The 23,212-nt window shown below is 45.4% G+C and overlaps 2 protein-coding genes across 3 annotated transcripts in view; both read right to left on the reverse strand.

Moving 5' to 3' along the window:
- Positions 1-3,793: 3,793 nt before the first annotated feature.
- Positions 3,794-7,372, reverse strand: FAHD1 (fumarylacetoacetate hydrolase domain containing 1). Its single transcript, XM_077449397.1, has 2 exons — positions 7,212-7,372; positions 3,794-5,270 (listed from the first exon to the last, which is right to left on the reverse strand). The coding sequence occupies exons 1-2, from the start codon at positions 7,283-7,285 to the stop codon at positions 4,586-4,588; spliced, it is 759 nt and encodes a 252-aa protein (XP_077305523.1). The 5' UTR covers positions 7,286-7,372; the 3' UTR covers positions 3,794-4,585.
- Positions 5,135-23,212, reverse strand: part of LOC143924887 (hydroxyacylglutathione hydrolase, mitochondrial-like) — a 40,689-nt gene continuing 22,611 nt past the window's right edge. Inside the window, exon 10 of one of the 2 annotated variants that reach the window (XM_077449393.1) lies at positions 5,135-5,270. In XM_077449393.1, coding sequence (XP_077305519.1) covers positions 5,253-5,270 — 18 coding nt within the window. In that variant the 3' untranslated portion in view covers positions 5,135-5,252. Of the gene's footprint in view, positions 5,271-16,599; positions 16,795-23,212 lie in introns of those variants that run through there. The other variant, XM_077449392.1, reaches the window with a different exon arrangement.

Raw genomic sequence — 23,212 nt, forward strand, 5'->3', positions numbered from 1 at the left:
GTGAATGAGCCCCGTCCTCCTTGCACTTGCTCGTCCAGACAACGGCACATGAGGCAAGCTTAGGAACGGCAACTCCTTCTGCTTTCAATCAGGGGAAATCTCTTCATTAAGAGTAAAAACTTGACGGGGATTCTAACCATTTCCCACTCTATCCAAAAAAAAAAAAATGTTTTGGCTGGACTTACAATTTAGGCTCCATTCACACCTGAGGAATCCGAATCAAGGGTGGAATCACAGCGATTCTGCCCGTGATTCAAAATTGCGGGGTGCTTGTGTCATGCCATTACTTAACCGTTTGCCGATGAGTTGCCACAGTTTTACTACGGTTGGGCGATACGACGTTACATTGCGTCACTTCGTCCTGTGGCCACTAGGAGCGGCGCGCGCTCTGCTTGCCCACGGAGCCGATGTGAGCGCCCGACGGGCTCAATGACTCGTGACTCCCGCGATCGCTCGTGACACACTGAGAACCGGGATCTGTGTGTGTAAACACACAGATCCCGGTTCTCTGAGGGGAAAGGGGACCGATCATGTGTTCATACAAAGTATGAACAGCGATCTGTCATCTCCCCTAGACAGTCCCATCCCCCCTTCAGTTAAAACACACATGAGGGAACAGTTAACCCCTTCCCTGTCAGTGACATTTTTTCAAAAATCAGTGCATTTTTTTTTTTTAACAAAAATTTTTTTATTTAACCATAAAAAAAACACACAAGTAATACAATCCAGAATCAGTACAGTTTAGCCAGACACTGTCACATAATCAATAACCCTGTTCGTAAGCAATTACAGACATAGAGAATCGGGGTATCGCCGTGGGGCAGAGCCCACGAATCAGTGCATTTTTAAAGCACTGATTGCTGTATAAATGTCAATGGTCCCAAACATGTGTCAAAAGTGACCGCCATAATATCGCAGTCCCAATAAAAATTGCAGATCGCCGCCATTACTAGTAAAAAAAATATATATAATAATAAAAATGCTATAAATCTATCCCCTATTTTGTGGACTCTGTAACTTTTGCACAAACCAATCAATATACGCTTATTGCTTGTTTGTATTGCCAAAAATATGTAGATGAATACATATCAGCCTAAACTGAGAAAAAATAGCTTTTTTTTTTAAAAAAATTGGGATATTTATTATAGCAAAAAGTACAAAATATTGTGTTTTTTTTTTAAAACTGTCACTTTTATAGCGCAAAAAAACCAAAAAAAAAACAAAAACACAGAGATGATCAAATACAACCAAAAGAAAGCTCTATTTGTGGGGAAAAAAAAAGGACATCAATTTTGTTTGGGTGCAACGTCACATGACCATGCAATTGTCAGTTAAAACAATGCAATGCCGAACCACAAAAAAAAAAAAATGCTCTGGTCATCCAACAGCCAAATCTTCTGGGGCTGAAGCAGTTAATGATACCCCAATTGCACAGTGATTTTGCCGCGATTGTAGATCGATTTATTAAAAGTAATGGCATCGCACAAGCTTACTGCGAAAGCAGAATCGTAGCGATTCTGCCCTCGATTTGGGTCGCTCAGGTGTGAATGGAGCCCTAAAGTTTACTCCAGCTTTGCCTTTAGTCTTGCACAGTTGTACAGGCTCCTCTCCTGGACTGAAATAGCCTATTCTGATGCCAGTCTGCATTAGAAGCTACAGTCATTCAGATAGAGTCAGATAGACTAATTTCAAGGCTGGGGGACATCCATCATTATCTAGCTCTTTCCTCTGTCTGACTGTCCCTTCCCCCTGCCCCTTTCATTCACTGAATTTCAGTTTTAGTCACAGAGGCTCAGCATCACATGTGGGTGTTATCTAGAGTAGTCTGCATGCAAACACGTCTGCCTAGACCACCCAATCCTCTAGATAAGTGGTCTTCAAACTGTGGCCCGGGGGCCGAATGTGGCCCTTTGTTTGCCTTTATATGGCACTTGGGGCACTATTTCACCAACTAACAGCAATGATGGGGCACCATTCACCCTGCTGACACCATCAGTGGGGCACTATTCTTCCCATTGATACCAACAAAGGGACACTATTTCTCCCATTAAAACCAATGATGGGGCACGGATGCCGGGGCACTTTCTACTCCCACTGGCCACAGTCTGGCCCCCATAAAGCCTGAAGGACAGTAAACTGGTCCTTTTCTTAGAAAGTTTATATGTTTGGAACAGCGGCAATCGGTCCATAAGGGGCGCCGCCCCCCCCCCAATCTCCATGCGGGGCACCAGATGCATGGATTTCTATGTTTTTTTTTAGACGAACGCCTGAAGTTCTAATTGGCTTCAAAAAGGTTGGGACTGCACCTCGAGCCCACCCACGTGTGATATTAGCGCATGCTGATTTGCCATTTTCTTCCTGTTTCTCCACCTGGCCAATCGGGATAGGAAGCAGGTCCTCACACCGGATGGTCCGGGAGGAAAAGCGACTGGATTAGCAGGGAGGAAAAGCCAGGGAAGCCACCTGCGACCCTGATGGGGTAAGTCCTGGGCTGGCGGAATGGCTGGCTGGCAGGCAAGAGGAGGAGCGTGTGGCCTGGGGGGTTTGTTTGCCTCCACCCCAAATAAAAAGGGGGACCAGCCACCACTGGTTTGGAAAGCCTGTTCTAGATTGACACCCTTCCATTAGGACATTTGGATACTTACATAACTCTTATCAAGCGCCAGGACCTTTGAGAGGAATACTGAGGATGGGTTCTGTGATGTTTTCAGGAAGCTCTGTACAGCACCCTGCTGACCCCTCCCAACCATTATCTGCCCACAGGGGTGTTGCTAGGTCTACAAAATATCTGGGGCTAGAGCCCCTAGCAGCGAACTAAAGAAAGTCATACCCTTGGGCGAGCATACACATGTATATAATATACGTGTGTGTGTGTATATATATATATATATATATATATATATATATATATATATATATATATATATATATATATATATATATATATATATATATATATATATATATATATATATATATTACATTATATATTATCATTATATCAGGGTCACCTCAGGGTCCCTAGAGATCCCCTCCCTTACATCAGGGTGCCCAGAGAGCAACTCTCTTACATCAGATTCCCCAGAGAGCCCCCCTTACATCAGAGTCCCAAGAGAGCCCCCCTTACATCAGAGAGCCCCCCTTTACATCAGGGTTCCGAGAGAGCCTCCCTTTGCATCAGAGTCCCCAGAGAGCCCCCCTTACATCAGGGTCTCCAGAGAGCCTCCCTTTACATCAGGGTCCACAGAGCCCCCCTTATTACATCATGGTCCCCAAAGAGCCCCCCATACATCAGAGTCCCCAGAGCCCCTCTCCTTACATCAGGGTCAGAAGAGAGCATCCCACTAACATTAAGGTCCCCAGAGGGCCGCTCCTTACATCAGGGTCACCAGAGAGAGGGCGGGCAGTGAGAGATGATGTAATCTATCTGCTGCCCGTGGCTGCACAGTGAGGGCGGAACAGCGGTAATGCAGGGGGGAGGGGGCGATGGGAGATGATGTCATATCTCTGCTCTCTCGCCCGTCCAGCTCTCCCATGCTGCTCTCTGGCTCTACCGTGATGCCCGTCGCACGGCTGCAGAAAGGCCATGGCCCGGTAGTGGGCCCCGGCCCTGTGGTTGGGGACCAGTGGGACTTGGGGCTATGGGCCCCAGATTCGGGGCTATAGCCCCAAAAGCCACCCCCCCCCCTAGTGACCCCACTGTTTGCCTGCATTGCATAGAGAAACATAGAAACCCAGTAATGAGATAACTGAGTCTAAAATAAGGTATGTAATGGAAAAATACATTAGCATGTCATGTAAAACGTCAAAAAATTTATTAGCATTTTGATGAGGGGGGAAAACCAGGGGAAATTTAGTTGTAAATCATCATTTTCCCATCTATTTCATGTATTGATGTGACAGGGAAGAGAATGCTTCAAATGCTTCTGAGATGATTCAGAGTTGATTGATGTGTGAATTAGTCTTTTAGTAGACCTCCTTCTGATCTGCATTGCCCTGTACTGTATAAATCTACTTTAAGCATTTACATTGGCCCCTACAGTTGCTGAAATGATCGATTGGTGTTCGACAAGTAAAAAGAGAATGTAAAAATAATGCCACGTACACACGACCGGACTTTCCGGCAGACTGGGTCCGACGGGACCGGTCAATCAGACAATCCGATCCTGTGTGGGCTAGTCCGACCACTTTTTATAAAAAAAATCTGATGGACCTAGAAATAGAACATTTTTCAAATCTATACGACGGACTCAAGTCCGACGGACTAAAAATCGGGAAAACCGTTCGTCTGTGTGCTGGCCTGGTGGACCAAATACGACACGAGGACAGCTACCAGTATTGCTACTGACTATTGAACTTCCTTGTTTAGTCCCGTTTACGTCATCACATTCAAAACGAACGGACTTTCGAGTGGACTTAGTCCGGTTGTGTGCGGCCAAGTCCGTTCGTTCAGAAAGTCCATCGGACCTCTGCCGAAAGTCCATCGGGAAGATCGTCGGACCTAGTCCTTCGAAAAGTCCGGTCATGTGTACGCGGCATTAGGCTCACAAAATGGTCCTACACTGGTACGATTCATAGGTTCTCCTCACTGTAGTTGTTTTTTAATCTGAAACTTCATGGCAATGATATTATCTATGCCGGCCACCATCTCATCATTTTCCCCAACAGCAGCGACTCCCTTCGGTGTTCCCGTCAGTATCAGATCTCCTTCTTCCAAGGTGATTATCCTGCTGATGTAACTGATGAGGAACGGGACGGAGAAGATCATTGAAGAGGTATGTCCTTCCTGTCTGAGGTTACCATTCACCTTCAACCAGATCTTCAGATTGTGGGGGTCTTGTATTGTTTCTTTGGGGATGAAATCGCTAACAGGACAAGACGTATCAAAGGCTTTTGCCAAAGTCCATGGAAGGCCTTTCTTCTTACACTGGTCCTGAATGTCCCTGGCGGTCATGTCTAGGCACAGAGCATAGCCCTCTACATGGTCCATGGCATTTGACTGAGCGATGTTTGTACCTCCTTTACCAATGACAACACCGAGCTCCACTTCATGGTGCAGGTTCTTGGTGTAGTAGGGCAGGAGAACGGGCGCACCTTCCCTCACGTAGGCTGAGGGAGCTTTAAGAAATAAAACTGGCTCTGTGGGCACCTCATTTTTCAGCTCCTTGGCATGTTCTGCGTAATTCCTTCCAACGCAGATAATTTTTCTTCCCCACTCCCAAAACCGGCTCAGGTTTCTAGAGGAAGTCATCTTATGATGATGGAGATATCTGGAACAAATTAAAATGTATACAGTGTCAGTAGGGCAGAGATTGGGGTCAGTAGGGATGTGGGTGGTGTCAGTAGCTTTTTTATTATTATTATTATTTTTTTTTACAATTTTATTATTATTTTGTTAAATTTTTTTTACTATATAATGTTTTATTTTTTATTTTTAGGAGCCTCATTGGATAGGGCTTTAGTGAAATATAAGGGGTCTAAACAGACCCCTTAAGTCTCACTTTTGAGACAGTGAAAGGAGCCGAGGACAGAAGTAGGATGAATCTACCATGCAGGAACACAGATAAAATAAAAACCCGACAGGAGTTCTAACTCTTACCAACTCCATCCAAAAAATGTGTTTTGCCTTTATATAGACACTTCACAAAAAGCTTTCCTGGCCATACTTCTCTTGCGGGCCAAAGGAGTGCTTTTATTATTGCTTTCTGGCCGCTGTCAGCTGAGGTGGAGGAGCCGCTCCAGGCTCTGGAAAGATCACCACAGCTCTGTCATGATCCACCAAGCTGCCCGATTTCTGGGGCCAGTTGCGCTCCTCTCCTTTCCTACTCGGCCCCCCAGTGAGTGCTGGAGGATCAGAACAGTGAGCAGTGACTGAGAGTAGACGTTATGAGCAGACTGAGAACTGAGCGATCAGCAGTCATGTGATCACACATATCTTGGTGTTAAAGTGGAAATAAATCCATCAATTTAACAGTTTCAAAAAACAGTTATGTTCCTGGTATGCCCGTGTTTCCTCAGGTTTGTTGGCCCCTCAGATTTTGTAAGGGAAGTGACTTTCCGTCGCCGCCATCTTGCTACACCTCACTTCTACACAGTAAGGATACAGTGAGAAGGCAGCAAGTGGACATCTTGTTACACCCACTGGAGTCTTGCATTTCACACTTATTTTTAACAGTAAACTGAGCTTGTATAGTGAAATACACTATTTCACGATATAAACTCAGTTTACTGTTAAAAGTAAGTTTGAAATGCAAAACTCCGGTGGGTGTAAGACTTGCCAACCAGACACCGTCGTTATACGGCGGCAGGTCAGCACGTTCCCGCAAATCGCCATAGGTGAACGTTGGCTCCTACAAGTAGCCGTAGCAGGAGATCGCACCTACTGTACGGCAGGGGACCAGATGCATGTGGCCGGCGGCCGTGATGTCTGCAGGCCGCCCACGATTGCGGGAACAAGAGCCAGAACGGGGATCTGCCAAAGTAAACAAACAGATCCCCATTCTGACAGGGGAGTTAGAGAGAGATCTGCTGTTTCTAGTACATAGGAACAGTGATCTCTCTCCTCCTCCAGTCAGCCCAGACCCTATACAGTCAGAAACACCTCCCAGGGAACACACTTAACTCCTTGATCCTTCACTGCCAGTGTCATTTATAGAGTAATCAGTGGCTATTTCTAGCACTGATTGCTGTATAAATGTCAATGGTAGCAAAAAAGTGTCAAACGTGTCCGCCATAATGTCGCAGTCCCGCTAAAAATCGCAGATCGCTGCCATTACTAGTAAAAAAAAATTTTTTTTACAATGCCATAAATGTATCCCCTATTTTGTCGACGCTATAACTTTTTCGCAAACCAATCAATATACGCTTATTGTGATTTTTTTTTTTTACCAAAAACATGTAGAATACATATTGGCTTAAACTGATGAAGAAATTTGTTTATTGTATTTGTTTTTGGGATATTTATTACAGCAAAAAGTAAAAAATATAGTTTTTTGTTTCAAAATTGTCGCTGTTTTTTGGTTTATAGCGCAAAAAAAAAAAAGAGCTGATCAAATACCACCAAAGGAAAGCTCTATTTGTGGGGAACAAAGGACATATGTTTTGTTTGGGTGCAGCGTCGCACGACCACGCAATTGTCAGTTAAAGCGACGCAGTGCAAAAAATGGCCTGGTCATTAAGGGGGCAAATTCTTCCGGTCTGTAAGTGGTTACCTTAAATCGTTACAGTTATCTGGAATCTGATTGGCCACTATATGCATTATCCATCCTGCACCTTGTCTTGTCATTTCTATTGCAGTTCAGCATGCAGTACAGTCTGTCTCCATAATGGAAGGTCAGCAAAGTGTCACCCAGTGTCAGGACAGAAGTATAAGTCAGGGTCAGGGGAGGTCAGGAGTCATTCTATGCCGCTTTCCATTCTGCAGAGTGTGTAGACAGCGAAGCTGGCAATCAAATCAGACAATATAAAGATCCCCGATAAGACAGAGGAGAGCTCACCTTGCAGGCACATGGAGGAAGAGGAAATGGAGCAGAGAGAGGGGTAAAGAGCGACCCAAGAGCAGATCTCCGCCCCATAAACTCCGTTTGTTATTAACCAGCTGCAGATGATCGGAGACATCATAAACTTCAAAGAACAGCCAGGCATCGGACTGACTTTCTGCTCCATTGTATGTTACAGAGCGATAGTTATGTAGTGTCACCTCCCCCCTCCACTTCCTGCATGATGGTACAGCCCGGGGAGGAGTCATCCATAGACAATGCTGTGTGATAGGCTGTCTGTCAGTGAGTACAGTAATCGAGAGAAGGGGCTATTTCTGTGGAGTGTTTCCTCCAAATTCATTCATGTGTACATCATCTCTTCTCTTCTGTGGTTACATTGTAACTTTATGTGACACTTTGGTCATTTAAAGTGGATCTCCACAGGGCATATTGGGGGCTACCCGCCCCCCCTCATTACAAATATATTTTTCTTTATTATTTTTATTATTTATTTAATTATCATATTTATATCATTATTTGTATTTATTTATTGTATTTAGCAGCTTTAGTTGTGCTGCCAAGCAGCACTTTGGCAATTCTTGCCCAGTGACATGGCCAGGGCAAAGGGGGTGGAGCCAGGGGTGCAGCAAATTGTGGTTTTGCCTAGGGTCTCAAAAATCCTTGCACCAGCCCTACACATGCAGGGCTGGTGCAAGGATTTTTGAGACCCTAGGCTTGGCGAAAACACATTTTGCCACACCCCCTGGCTCCACTCCCTTTGTCCTGCCCATGTATAACCCACCTTTTTAATGAAGCGCCCTTCAAATGCAGTCTCACCAGCACCCATCAAATGCAGGCAGCCTCACCAGCACCCATCAAATGTAGCCTCACCAGCTTCCATCAAATGCAGCCTCACCAAGGCCCTTCAAATGCAACCTCACCAGCACCCATCAAATGCAGCCTCACCAGCACCCATCAAATGCAGCCTCACCAGCACCCATCAAATGCAGCCTCACCAGGGCCCATCAAATTCAGCTTCACCAGCATCCATCAAATGCAGCCTCACCAGGGCCCATCAAATGCAGCCTCACCAGGGCCCATCAAATGCAGCTTCACAGCACCCATCAAATGCAGCCTCACCAGCACCCATCAAATGCAGCCTCACCAGCATCCATCAAATGCAGCCTCACCAGGGCCCATCAAATTCAGCTTCACCAGCATCCATCAAATGCAGCCTCACCAGGGCCCATCAAATGCAGCCTCACCAGGGCCCATCAAATGCAGCTTCACAGCACCCATCAAATGCAGCCTCACCAGCACCCATCAAATGCAGCCTCACCAGCATCCATCAAATGCAGCCTCACCAGGGCCCATCAAATTCAGCTTCACCAGCGCCCATCAAATGCAGCCTAACCAGCATCCATCAAATGCAGCCTCACCAGGGCCCATCAAATGCAGCTTCACCAGCCTCTATCAATGCAGCCTCACCAGCTTCCATCAAATGCAGCCTCACCAAGGCCCTTCAAATGCAGCCTCACCAGCACCCATCAAATGCAGCCTCACCAGCATCCATCAAATGCAGCCTCACCAGGGCCCATCAAATTCAGCTTCACCAGCACCCATCAAATGCAGCCTAACCAGCATCCATCAAATGCAGCCTCACCAGGGCCCATCAAATGCAGCTTCACCAGCCTCTATCAATGCAGCCTCACCAGCGCCCATCAAATACAGCCTCCAGAGCACCCATCAAATACAGACTACCAGCGCCCAATAAATGCAGCCTCACCAATGCCCATCAAATGCAGCCTCTCCAGCGCCCATCAATGAATGTTTTCTAGCTTCCATTCATTCTGGAGTCGGGACACAGTCCTCGGTTGCCGCTGCACCTATGACATTATGTGCATACGGAAAAAAACGGAGGCTGCCTGCTGATGTTGAGACTTAGTTGCTTTCTGCAGAGAGAAGAGAGTAGGAACACCAGTGGCCCTAGGCAGCAGTGCGCCCTAGGTGGCTGCCTAGTTTGCCTAGTGGTAGCACCGGACCTGCGCATATGCAGGATTTCCCACACCGTAGCAAAGAGGAAGTCTGGTAATCTTCCTGCGGGTGAACAGTAAATCACATGTGCGTGCACAGATGTGCCAGGAGCTGAAGGCTTGGTAGGGCTCGTGGGTACATCTGTGCATGTGCCATAAAGGGTGGTGACCAACCTGGGAGACAGACTATGCTTCTGGAAAAGTTCCGCTTTAAAATTGAATTTCTTCTGAAAGGATAGTTATGGTGACTATACATGCTTCAATAGATGATCGACTATCTTTTCCGATCGACCTCTTTTTTTTTTTTTGGGGGGGGGGATGCATGTGATCAGAACAGGGCCAATCAGCACTGTCCAGACAGAAAGAATGTAGCCTTATAGGATAGTCAGAGGAGAATGGAAAACTCCTCCTACAAGCTTTAAAGCGGAGCTCCACCCTAAAGTGGAGCTTCCGCTCATTGGAACCCTCCCCTCCTCCGGTGCCACAATTGGCACCTTTCAGGGGGGAGGGGGGTGCAGGTACCTGTACAGTACAGGTATCTGCACCCACTTCCAGCATAGATATCTGCAGAATCTATGCCCCTTTCCGCAGAATCTACACCCCTTTCCGCAGGTCCCCCGCTGTCTGCTGGGAAACACACGGATCCCAGAGACAGCGGGGACCATCCTTATTGTGCAGCGCATCTCGTGCATGCGCAGTAGGGACCCGGGAAATGAAGCCGCAAGGCTCCACTTCCTGATTCCCATACTCAAGATGGCGGCGGCGGCACCCGAGAGACAATCGAGAGATCGGCTTCGGGTGCCGACATCGCGGGCGCGCTGGACAGGTAAGTGTCACTATTTTAAAAGTCAGCAGCTGCAGTATTTGTAGCTGCTGGCTTTTAAAAAAAAACAAAAAAACTGCAGAACTCCCGCTTTAAGCAGTGCTCAGCTGGACTTTGATGGAACTCACAAGACTGCTATATACTGCTGATGAAAAAAGGTATTTAGCAGTTTGTATTTACTAAAATAATTGCATTTCCATGTTCTGTGGGAGACCAGATATGGTGAATGCAGAGTCCTGGGTTTAGTAACACTTTAAGGCCATGTTCATACTAGCTGCGGCCCTTTTCCAGTGCGCTGTGCGGCCACCCAGGAGATGCGTGAACCGGCTCCATTTATACAGACTGATTTTACTGTTGTGGGTTTAGTAACACTTTAATTTTCTAAGGCCTCATTCTCACAAGGCGGATCCACTTCCACGGAGTCCGCCTCTGTCCGCCAGCTCAGCCGGAGATCTCTCCGTTGATCTCCGCTGAGCTGGCGGATGACAGGTACCTCTCTGCTTACTGAGCGGGGAGGGGCTTGTCGAACGCTGCTGGTTTCTATGGAGAGATGTCCGTTTTCATTCGATCTCATCCAATCTGATCCGCCAGCGACGGATCCAAACGTAGGGCCATCCATCTGCTTTTGGCGGATCGGACCAGGTTGGGTGTCAGTGGACATGTCACCGCTGACATCCGTCGCTCCATAGACCAGCATGGAGTGCCTGTTCAGGTCCACTGTCAAAACTGACAGGCAGACCTGAACGGTCCGACAGTGTGAAAGGGGCCACTGTGCAAACTGTTGGTGCTATAAAAATCCTAAATAATAATAATAAAATAGTAACAATCTCTACGTAACACAGATCCTTTGTAAATCCTGACATGGAGAGTTCACACAGTTGGCTGGGCCTTTGTGAAAGAAATCATTAAACTGATCTTTGAACTCTGCAGAGACTCAGCAGCTGTTTAGCTATTTAAAGTTTAGCAAGGCCATCAGTGATATTTAGAACACAGGTCGAGAAGATTACATTTACACATTTTACAATACATTTTCAGATCACGGCTCTGTCAGGGCCAAAAGCTGCTTAGGCAGCCGCCTTAGCCCCGGGTTCACACTGCCCGCAACTTCAGCGTCCGACCCCCAGCGCAACTTCGGCGTGACTTGCATGCAACTTCTTTAAAAGAAGTCAATGCAAGTCGTACCAAAAGTAATGCAGGAAAGACTGAATCCCCAACATGTGTCCGGGGAATTGGATTTTTCCACCCCCTCCCCTATCCTGGCGGCTAAGAACCGGTTCACATTGATGCGACAATCGCTCCGACTTTGGAGCACTTGTCACATCAGAAGTCGGACTCCATTCAGTGCAATGGAACCCTTCTAATCAGTGCGAGCTGGTGTGAACCGGGTCTTAGGTGCCAGGATAGGGGAGGGGGCGGAAAAATCCAAATCCCTGGACACTTGTTGGGGATTCCGTCTTTTAACCATTTCGCTGCCAAGTCCGTATGTCCTACAGACCTGACAGTGGTGGGTTTTACACCCTCTTCCGCTGTCTGCAGCCACCACGAGAGTGTATATGCCGGACAAGCCAGCTTCTGGCTATCAGATGGATGTATCCCGCGCTCCACTTGCCCATCTGCGGGCCCAGGAGTGGCACAGTGGGTGCCGCCGGATACAGGGGAGGGAGCAGGGTGGATGTGTACGCTCTCCTCCCCTTCTCCTTGCTGATCTGGAAGCTACGTGTAAAACGTCACTTCTGGGTCCCCTTTTCACTTTCTCTGGCCAGTATGAAGATCGCACTGCATTAGATTAATTATTGGAGAACAGGAGAGACATCTGGGGTCTCATTAAAAATATCCTGTCACAAAAAAATAATAATCACATAGGGGACTTGTCATCCCAGCAAATCTTTGCACCAGCCCTGGGTTATACGGTGCCTTGAAAAAGTATTCATACCCCTTGACATTTTCCACATTTTGTCATGTTATAGCCAAAAATGTAAACTTATTTTATTGGGATTTTATGTGATAGACCAACACAAAGTGGCACATAATTGTGAAGTGGAAGAAAATGATAAATCATTTTCAAATGTTTTTACAAATAAATATGTGAAAAGTGTGGCATGTATTTGTATTCAGCCCTCCTGAGTCAGAACCACCTTTTGCTGCAATTACAGCTGAAAGTCATTTTGGGGATGTCTCTACCAGCTTTGCACATCTAGAGAGTGATATTTTTGCTCATTCTTCTTTGCAAAATAGCTCAAGCTCTGCCAGATTCGATGGAGAGCGTCTGTGAACAGCGATTTTCAAGTCTTGCCACAGATTCTCAATTAGATTTAGGTCTGGACTTTGAGCCATTCTAAAGCCACGTACACACAATGTGATTGTTGGCCAACGGAGCGTCTGATTTTTGTCAAAAGGGCATGTGCCTGGATCTTGTCTTGAATACTAATGGTACACAATTGTCGGCCAACAAACACGAACGTAGTGACGTACTACAAGGAATTTCAGCTCTTGAGCGCCACCCTTTGGGCCCCTTCTACTAATTTTGTGTTTGGTGAGCATTGATTCCGAGTATGCGTGCTTGTACTTTCAACTTTTGTGTGGTGGACTTGTGTACTGACCATTAGAAAATCTGACAACCAACCATTGTCTGCCAAAAATTTACTAGCATGTCATCCAACATTTGTTGGCAGAAGGTTGGACAACAATTGTCAAAAGGAGTGTACTAATGGTCAGATTTTAGGACAACAGTCTGTCAACAGACAATCCCCTGCTAACAATCTGATCGTGTGTACGAGGCTTAACACATGATCTAAACCATTCCATTTTTAGCCCCGGCTGTATGTTTAGGGTCGTTGTCCTCAGGGCTGTCTTTAAGGCAGGGCAAAAGGGGCAGCTGCCCTGGCCCCTGTCATTGCTGCGGGGGTCCCAAAGTAGTGCCTCATATTTGCCAACTATCCTGGTTTAAATTCCCTTGTCCCTTGAAGTTTTAGTCCTGTGCTGTGTCTCAATATCTCAGTGTGAAGTGCTGCTACTAATGCTGTCCAGCTCTGCCCCATTGTGTATGGGTGATTCACCTGCAGACCCTGTGTCGACATGTAAATAACTGCCATTCATATGTAAATAGAGGCTGCATTCATATGTATATTTTTCCCCCCTGAGGTCATATCCACCATCACCTATACTGAATGCTGCCCACTGGGGAGGTAAAGGGGCATGTATGAATGACCTGCCTGCAACCTTGGTCATATGGTGTAGAATCACACCATTCATTCACACTAGTGGTCAGTGTGAATATTCCCCTTACATTAGTGGTCAGTGTAAAGCCCTATTACATTGGTGACCAGTGTTGAAACTCCTATTTATATTGGTAGTTGGTAAAAAAAATTGCATTGCCATTGATCACACCCTCCCCTCCCCCCCAGCACTACCACTAATCCCAAGAGTTCTAGGATCCATAGGAGTTTTCTGTCTATTGATGGGTCCCCTCACCACCCCAGTCCATGGTGTACAGGCAGTGAGGAGATGATGTGCTTTAACCTCTAGCAACTAATCAGTGAGCCGTAATGTGTGCTGTAACCTCTAGCAACCAATCAGTAAGCGTTAATGATATGCTGTAACCTCTGGCAACCTATTGCAATCGCTGCTTGATCTGATACAGTAAACTGATTTTGAGTCTAGCTGCTATGTATTGTATGTTCCAGAGCAGGTGGAGAGCAAAATTGCATGGGGGGGGGGGTTGCCCAAGAATAGTTTTGCCCAGGGTCCAGTCGATATTAAAGAGGGCCCTGGTTGTCCTGCTGGAAGGTGAACCTCCGTCCCAGTTTCAAGCTTTTTGCAGACTCTAAAGCCTGGTATACATGATCAGATTGATGGCCAACGGAGCGTCCGATTTTTGTCAAAAGGGCGTGTGCCAGGATCTTGTCTTGCATAATAACGGTACACAATTGTTGGGCAACAAACAAAAATGAAAGTGTAGCAAAATGGAAAGTCTCTGGTGCTAGCTGTCCTACACATGGCTACTGAGCCCAGTAAGCAATCTTCAGGCCCTGCCAGCTCTACTGGCTGCCTCTCTCCACTGCCCCCTTCACCACAGTCCCCTCTTCTGGTTCTGCACCCATCTCAGACTGCATGCTCCCAGTCCCCACAGGCGTGCCTTCCCAGTCCTCCTGACTGTGCCTCACTAACCAGCCTTCCTGGACCCATCACCCTAATGGACGGGCCACCGCTGACCGGAATGCATGTGGCGTGAACTTGCCCAAAGGTAACGCATATTCATTATATCACAATGTTACTCCTTTTTAGCAATATAGGAAGCTTTCTGATTAATATTTGCAATGTACATGCTTTCATACAGAACTCCAGTAAAAAAAAAATAGCCTAATTAAAGGTAAAAAAGCAGCAGCTTTTGTTGTTGTGCTCACTTTCAATCTGGAGCTGCCCTCTGTAGTATTTCTTTTTTTCCCCAAGGTTTCCACAGTCTTCTAGGTTGAAAGACAGCATGCATCATTCAACCTACTTCCTCTAAGCCAAGGTTGTCCTGGAATGGCCCCAGCCTCTGAATGGACAGTGAAAGCAGCAAAGTGATGAGCTCCTCTCTCCGTCACTCTGTCCTCTTATCAGTACATCAACTGATTGGCTCCTTGTGCTGCTTTTTGCTCCTTTCCTCTGAGCTCTGCTCTACAGGGACTGCAAAAGGCTGATAACTAGGACAAATTCAAGAACTTGAACTGCCGGCATCTAAGAAGACACCTCTCGTGATATAATGATTACAGAGCTCTATTAATGTATGTATTTTACTTTGTATTTAGAGTTGTTTTTATTTTTTAATTGTATTTATTTAAATAGATTTACTTCACACATTCAAGCAAACTCTGAGGTCCCATTTATAGCAAGCACAATATGCATCCTCTGCCTCTTGCATTCCTCTGGTAGAGTGGTCTACCATCTTGAAAAATACCTGGTACCTCCAGCTATGGAGTAACACAAGATCCTCCACCGTGCCACAATACAGCAGCCAATATCCAGGCCCGTATCCATAGCTCCCAACTGTCCCTGATTTGGAGCAATGTCCCTCTGTCCCTCTTTCCTCCTCATTTGTCCCTCATTTTGGTCTGATCCTCATAGTTGTATATAAAATGCACTTTCAAAAAGTCTTTCCTAGTGATAAACCTTCCATCCAAATTCTAAATTGCTACATTTGTAATTTTTTAAAGCCAATATAAAGGAATGGTAGTGGTAAAAAAAAAGCTCTTATGGATTTAATTAACCTTTTTTTATTTGGGTTAATTCTCCTTTAAGGGGGTGTGGCAGGGGGCATATTCTATGCCTACTTTGCTAACCTGTTTCCCCGAAAATAAGACCTAGTGTGATTGTCGGTGATGGCTGCAATATAAGCCCTACCCCCCAAATAAGCCCTAGTTAAAGTCCTTGTAGGTCTTATTTTCATGGTGGGGCTTATTTTCGTGGAAACAGAGTAGGGCTTATTTGGGGGGTAGGGCTTATATTGCAACCATCACAGACAATCACGCTAGGTCTTATTTTCAGGGAAACAGGGTAGTAGGTGTCCCTCATTCCCATCTCAAAATGTTGTGAGATATGTGTATCTTGTGGGCTTGAAATTTGCTATGTAAGTTTCACATTCCCAGAAAATCAAAAAACGCGATGGATCCTCCCCGATTACAGGTAAGGTTATGGTGACCACTATGTCTGCTATATAGCAAATTGGTTAGTTTGCTTCCTGTTTGCATAGTGCAGGTTACTTTACATTGCTCAGACTGGAATGTGCTGCCTCCTGCCAATGACATAGGGCTGAACTTCTGCCCCCTGGTGGCTCAAAACACCTTGCTTGTGCTGGAAATCTGTTGAAAAATTAAGCTCCAAGATGTTAAAAAAGTACACATGAAGGTTTAATTTTTTAACAGTAATACATTTATATAGTCTACTTCCTAGTGCCTCTGTCCGATCCATACAATCCAATACAATCCATACCATCCTTGTATTCTATGTGTGAACTGCCTTATGGAACGGTCATATTTACATATCCACATATTGAATAGAGGAAAATGATATCTTTGTTTCATGTTGCCGATTACTTACTGTCTCTATAGAGGAGCAGCGGTGTCATCCTACATTGCTCACTCCTGATTTGGACTACAGAACACCTACCCCTCTCCTTGTCTCTAGAACAAAGGAGGGATGTGTTGTGTAGTTCTCTGTAACAAAATGAAGGTGGAGAACCAGGCAGGACTGATAAGCAAATGGATAATTATTATGGGACAAAAAGTGGGTGTAAACGTAGTGTTTATTATCAGTTGCAATGGCTTGTGTATTAATTATACATTCTGGATTTTTTAATTAAAGTTTTCCATCATCTACTATTACTCCAGCTGTGCTGAGCAGATGTATCTTCAGAACTGCGGGGGACAGTGGAGTCTGAAAGCTCCATAGGGTCTTCTGGCTACAGCCGCGGTGTGGATGTCTGAAAAATGTGGTAATGTGTTATAAGCTGGAAACAAAGAGAAGCATTTGGGAATGGTTTGTAAAATGGCACCCCATTATAGATAGATAATGTAAGACAAAAAGGGCAACATTTTTTTTTTTTGTACTTCCACAAAAAAAAATAATAATAAAAGAAAGAAAGATTTTTATAAAATAAATAATATTAAAAAAAAAAAAATTATATATATATATATATATATATATATATATATATATATATACAGTGGTGTGAAAAAGTGTTTGCCCCCTTCCTCATTTCCTGTTCCTTTGCATGTTTGTCACACTTAAATGTTTCGGAACATCAAACCAATTTAAACAATAGTCAAGGACAACACAAGTAAACACAAAATGCAATTTGTAAATGAAGGTGTTTATTATTAAAGGTGAAAAAAAATCCAAACCATCATGGCCCTGTGTGAAAAAGTGATTGCCCCCTAAACCTAATAACTGGTTGGGCCACCCTTAGCAGCAACAACTGCAACCAAGCGTTTGCGATAACGTGCAATGAGGCTTTTACAGCGTCCTGGAGGAATTTTGGCCCACTCATCTTTGCAGAATTGTCCTAATTCAGTTACATTAGAGGGTTTTCGAGCATGAACGGCCTTTTTAAGGTCATACCACAACATCTCAATAGGATTCAGGTCAGGACTTTGGCTAGGCCACTCCAAAGTCTTCATTTTGTTTTTCTTCAGCCATTCGGTGGTGGACTTGCTGGTGTGTTTAGGATCATTGTCCTGCTGCAGAACCCAAGTTCGTTTCAGCTTGAGTACACAAACAGATGGTCGGACATTCTCCTTCAGGATCTCTTGGTAGACAGCAGAATTCATAGTTCCTTTTATCACGGCAAGTCTTCCAGGTCCTGAAGCAGCAAAACAGCCCCAGACCATCACACTACCACCCCCATATTTTACTGTTGGTATAATGTTCTTTTTATGAAATGCAGTGTTCCTTCTACGCCAGATATACTTGGACACACACCTTCCAAAGAGTTCCACTTTTGTCTCATCGGTCCACAGAATGTTGTCCCAAAAGTCTTGGGGATCATCAAGATGTGTTGTGGAGAAATTGAGATGAGCTTTGATGTTCTTTTTGCTCATCAGTGGTTTTCTCCTTGGAACTCTGCCATGCAGGCCATTTTTGCCCAGTCTTTTCCTGATGGTGGAGGCATGAACGCTGACCTTAACTGAGGCAAGTGAGGCCTGCAGTTCCTTGGACGTTGTTGTGGGGTTTTTTGTGACCTCTTGGATGAGTCGTCGCTGCGCTCTTGGGGTAATTTTGGGCAGCCGGCCACTCCTGGGAAGGTTCACCACTGTTCCATGTCTTCGCCATTTGTGGATAATGGCTCTCACTGTGGTTCGCTGGATTCCCAAAGCTTTGGAAATGGCTTTATAACCCTTTCCAGACTGATAGATCTCAATTACTTTCTTTCTCAATTGTTCCTGAATTTCTTTGGGTCTCGGCATGATGTGTAGCTTTTAAGGATCTTCTGGTGGACCTTACTGTGTCAAGCAGCTCCTATTTAAGTGATGCCTTGATTGTGAACAGGTGTGGCAATAATCAGGCCTGGGTGTGGCTAGAGAAATTGAACTCAGGTATGGACAACCACAGTTATAGTATGTTTTAACAAGGGGGGCAATCACTTTTTCACACAGGGCCATGATGGTTTGGATTTTTTTTCACCTTTAATAATAAAAACCTTCATTTACAAATTGCATTTTGTGTTTACTTGTGTTGTCCTTGACTCTTGTTTAAATTGGTTTGATGTTCCGAAACACTTAAGTGCGACAAACATGCAAAGGAACAGGAAATGAGGAAGGGGGCAAACACTTTTTCACACCACTGTATATATATATATATATATATATATATATATATATATATGCACACACATACATACATACACACACACACACACACACACACATCTATACAGAGTGCAACTGGAAAGTATTCACAGCACTTCACTTTTTCCACATTTTATGTTACATCCTTATTCCAAAATGGATTCAATTCATTATTTTCCTCAAAATTCTACAAAAAATATCCCAGAATAACAACGTGAAAGGAGTTTGTTTGAAATCTTTACAAATTTATAAAAAAAAAAAAAAATCACACATACATAAGTATTCACAGTCTTTGCCATAACACTCAGACCCCTTTCACACTGAGGCACTTTGCAGGCGCAAAAGCATTAAAAATAGCGCCTGCAAAGCGCCCTGAAACAGCGGCTCCATTCACTCCAGTGTGAAAGCCCGAGGGCTTTCACACTGGAGCGCTGAGCTGGCAGGGCGTCAGAAAAAGTCCTGCCAGTAGCTTCTTTGGAGCGGTGAACTCACCGCTCCTAAAGCACCCCTGCCCATTGAAAACAATGGGGCAGCGCTGCTATACTGCTGGCCAAGCACCGCAACAGCGTTTTGCGGGTGGATTTAACCCCTTTCGGGCGCTAGCGGGGGTTAAAACTGGCCCGCTAGCGACCGAATAGCGCAGCTAAAACAACGGTAAAGTGGCGCTAAAGATAGCGCTGCTTTACTTACTGCTGATGCCTGGGGCGGCTCAGTGTGAAAGGGGTCTAAAAATTGAGCTCAGGTGAATCCTGTTTCCACTGATCATCCTTGAGATGTTTCTACAACTTGATTGGAGTCCATCTGTGGTAAATTCAGTTGATTGGACAGGATTTGGAAAGGCACACACCTGTCTATATAAAGTCCCACAGTTAACAGTGCCAATGTCAGAGCACAAACCAAGCCATGAAGTCCAAGGAATTGTCTGTAGACCTCCAAGACAGGATTATATGGAGGCACAGATCTGGGGAAGGATACAGAAAAATGACTGCAGCATTGAAGGTCCCAATGAGCACAGTGTCCTCCATCGTCCGTAAATGGAAGAAGTTTGGAACCACCAGGACTCTTCCTAGTGCGGGCCGCCTGGCCAAACTGTGCGATTGGGGAGGAAAGCCTTAGTCAGGGAGGTGACCAAGAACCCGATGGTCACTCTGATAGCGCTCCAGCATTTCTCTGTGGAGAGAGGAGAACCTTCCAGAAGAACAACCGCAGCACTCCACCCATCAGGCCTGTATGGTAGAGTGGCCAGACGGAAGCCACTCCTCAGTAAAAAGCACATGACAGCCCGCCTGGAGTTTGGCAAGGCACCTAAAGGACTCTCAGACCATGAGAAACAAAATTCTCTGGTCTGATGAAACAAAGTTTGAACTCTTTGGCCTGAATGGCAAGCGTCATGTCTGGAGGAAACAAGGCAACACTCACCTGGCCAATACCATTCCTACAATGAAGCATTGTGGTGGCAGCATCATGCTGTGACAAAATACAGGAAATCTACCAGGGACTTCTGTGGGGATGTTTTTCAGTGGCAGGAACTGGAAGACTAGTCAAGGTCGAGCAAAAGATGAATGCAGCAATGTACAGAGACATCCTTGATGAAAACCTGCACCACAGCGTTCTGGACCTCAGACAGGGGCAAAGGTTCATCTTCCAATAGGACAACGACCCCAAGCACACAGCCAAGATAGCAAAGCAGTCGCTACGGGGCAACTCTGTGAATATCCTTGAGTGACCCAGCCAGAGCCCTGACTTGAACCCAATTGAACTTCTCTGGAGAGATCTGAAAATGGCTGTGCATCGACACTCCCCATCCAACCTGATGGAGCTTCAGAGGTTCTGCTAAGAAGAATGGGAAAAACTGCCGAAATATAGGTGTGCCAAGCTTGTAGCATCATACTCAAAAAGACTTCAGGCTGTAATTGGTGCCGAAGGTTCTTTAACAAAGTATTGAGCAAAGGTTGTGAATACTTATGTACATGGGAGTTTATTTTTAATAAATTTGCAAAGATTTCAAACAAACTTCTTTCACGTTGTCATTATGTGGTATTGTTTGTAGACTTTTGAGGGAATTAATGAATGTAATACATTTTGGAATAAGGCTGTAACATAACAATTTTTGCAAATGAAAAGAAGTGAAAAAAAAAAAACATTTACATTTTTGATTTGCAGTATTGCATGGTAACATATATAATCGTTTTCTGCCTTTCAGTGCAATTCATACTAAAGGATACCAAAACACACTAGGGCCACTTTCACACTAGGGCATATTCTGTTGCGATCAGCAGGGGATCTATGAGCTGATCAGAGCAGAGCAGGTGGACGACACATCTGTGTGTCCGCTCAGTATCTGGACATGGGCACAGCCCATTCTGCTCTATGGGCAGTCGGGAGTAAACCGACTCTGCTGTCCATTTACACCCAGCTACCTACGATGTACTCCGCCTAAACGAAAGACGACAGAATCCTCTCCCATTTCTTTTAATGGGCCTGAATGGACCCGGAGGTAGGCGGGTATAAAAATGGACACAAGTCTGTTTACTCCCGCCTGTCTATAGGGATGAATCGAACTTTTGGTCAGGTCTGCCTGAAAAACTGACAGGGGGACCTGATTGGAATATCCATATGAATGGGGCCTTCGGCAATACACCTGAGTTAGTGTGTTGTGTTACAAAAAAGGGTCATGTTCAATTTTGGAAAAGCTGGGGTGGGCTGGCAGCCCAATGATTTCAATGGGATACCTTAAAGAGGACGTAAACCCTGGTGGGTTTTACTCCCTCTTTATATTCCTGCAAAGGTAAAGCATAATGGATTACAAAGTAGCCCATTATGTGTCACTTACCTGAAACCGAAACCCGCAATGTCACCATTGTTCCCACTAGCAGAGAGCGTCCATCTTCGCCCCTCTTCCTTCTGAGGCTCTGTGACTGGCTGGAGTCGTGTGACGTCACATGCACGCGAGAGCCGCCAGTCACGGCATGACCCCCATTAGAAAGGGCACAATGTGCCCTTTCCAAAGTGCATATGCACCGATGACATCAGCACTCTGCTTTTTTTGTAAAATATCTCCTAAACCATGTAGGTTTAATAGATATTTCCAGCACCTACAGGTAAGTCTTAATATAGGCTTACCTGTAGGTAAAAGTGGTTGTACACCCTTTAACTCAATGCATGTTAGCACATTACAAAGAAGTACAGTAAAACAAACCCTTAATTGTAAAGTGAATAAAAAAATAAAAAATAAATAACAAACATGTTATACTTACCTCCACTGTGCAGCTCGTTTTGCACAGAGTGGCCCCGAACCTGCTCTTCTGGGGTCCCTCGGCGGCTGTCTCGGCTTCCTCCCGCAGGTGCTTCTCACGTTCATGCGAGCTCCCTCGCATGGTGAGAAGCATCTGCGGGCGCGCTCCCGTGATACAGCTGGAGGCTATAGCCGCTCGCTGTATCACACGGCCCCGCCCCCCAGTGCTCCGCGTCAGTGGATGTGATTGACAGCAGCGCGAGCCAATGGCTGTGCTGCTTTCCATCCATCCACTCCAGCCAATCAGCGGCCTGGCTGAACGGTGGAAAGGATGTCGGGGGACGAGCGCGGGACTTTCGAGGGGTGAGGTAAGTAAAACGGGGGGGGGGGGGGGGGGTGGGGGGGGTGGACTGCACTGGCAGATGTTTTTTCATGAAAAAACATTTACCTTTACAACCCCTTTAACCCTTTTGTGCCTCCTAGCCCTTTAAGAGTTCTAAAAGGCGGGAGGTGGGAATTTGGGTCATGTGACCGCTGTGATTGGCTTGTGACACGATTGGAAAGCTCCTTATTGCAAGTATACAATGAGAGCTTTCCGGTACATGGTGGCTACCGTGCTGGGAGCGCGCTCTTAGCAAGGCAAGTTGTTTTTAACAGGACTGCGTATGTGTGGCCGCTTGGCCGCTTGGTGTTAAGACCCACCCGCCAAGCTGCCACATTTGCATGCGGCTGGCACCAAGAGGTTAAGCTGCCTATAGATGGGTCTGATCTTTTACATTAAACCAGCAGTTTTGAACGAAAAAACGATTCCCCAATTCACACACTTGAGGTGGATGGGGGAATCCTCCCATTGGGTCCTTGTATTCTGACAGCGGGGAGACTTCCCTACTGTCAAACTACACAGATCAAGAGGAGATTTTCCAGCAGGGTAGAGCAACTTCTGTACAACCACAGCACCCATGCATGGATCGAAATTCAGCTGGACCCTGCTGAACTATGCATCTATGGTCAGCTTTAGGCTGGAATTTATTCCAAGTAACACCCAAAATACTGTAACTACAACCAATAAGCTCCCACCTTCGTTCTTGGTTGCTCTAAAGCTGAAATCCTATTGGATCCCATTGATTACTATACTTTGCATTCCATCATCACTCTTTGCAAAGACCAATTGTTTTAAATAAGGATAGTAAATCATTTATTTTTGTTCTGAGGTTCATTAAACAGATCAGAGATATAAAGACAACAAACATACTTTCAGAATGACACTGTTAAATGCAATTTATTGCAAAACATATGCTCTCAGTTTAACTTAAGCAGAA

Source organism: Lithobates pipiens, unplaced genomic scaffold (assembly GCF_037356315.1).
Source record: "Lithobates pipiens isolate NorthernLeopardFrog02 unplaced genomic scaffold, aLitPip1_a1.2 Scaffold_22, whole genome shotgun sequence".
NCBI lineage: Eukaryota > Metazoa > Chordata > Amphibia > Anura > Ranidae > Lithobates > Lithobates pipiens.

Coding starts and splice junctions, on each gene's coding strand:
- FAHD1 (XM_077449397.1), bottom strand. CDS start 7,285: ATGACAAGACAAGGTGCAGGATGGATAATGCATATAGTGGCCAATCAG. Junction 5,271..7,211: donor GATAACTGTAACGATTTAAG/GTAACCACTTAC, acceptor AATTTGTTCCAG/ATATCTCCATCATCATAAGA.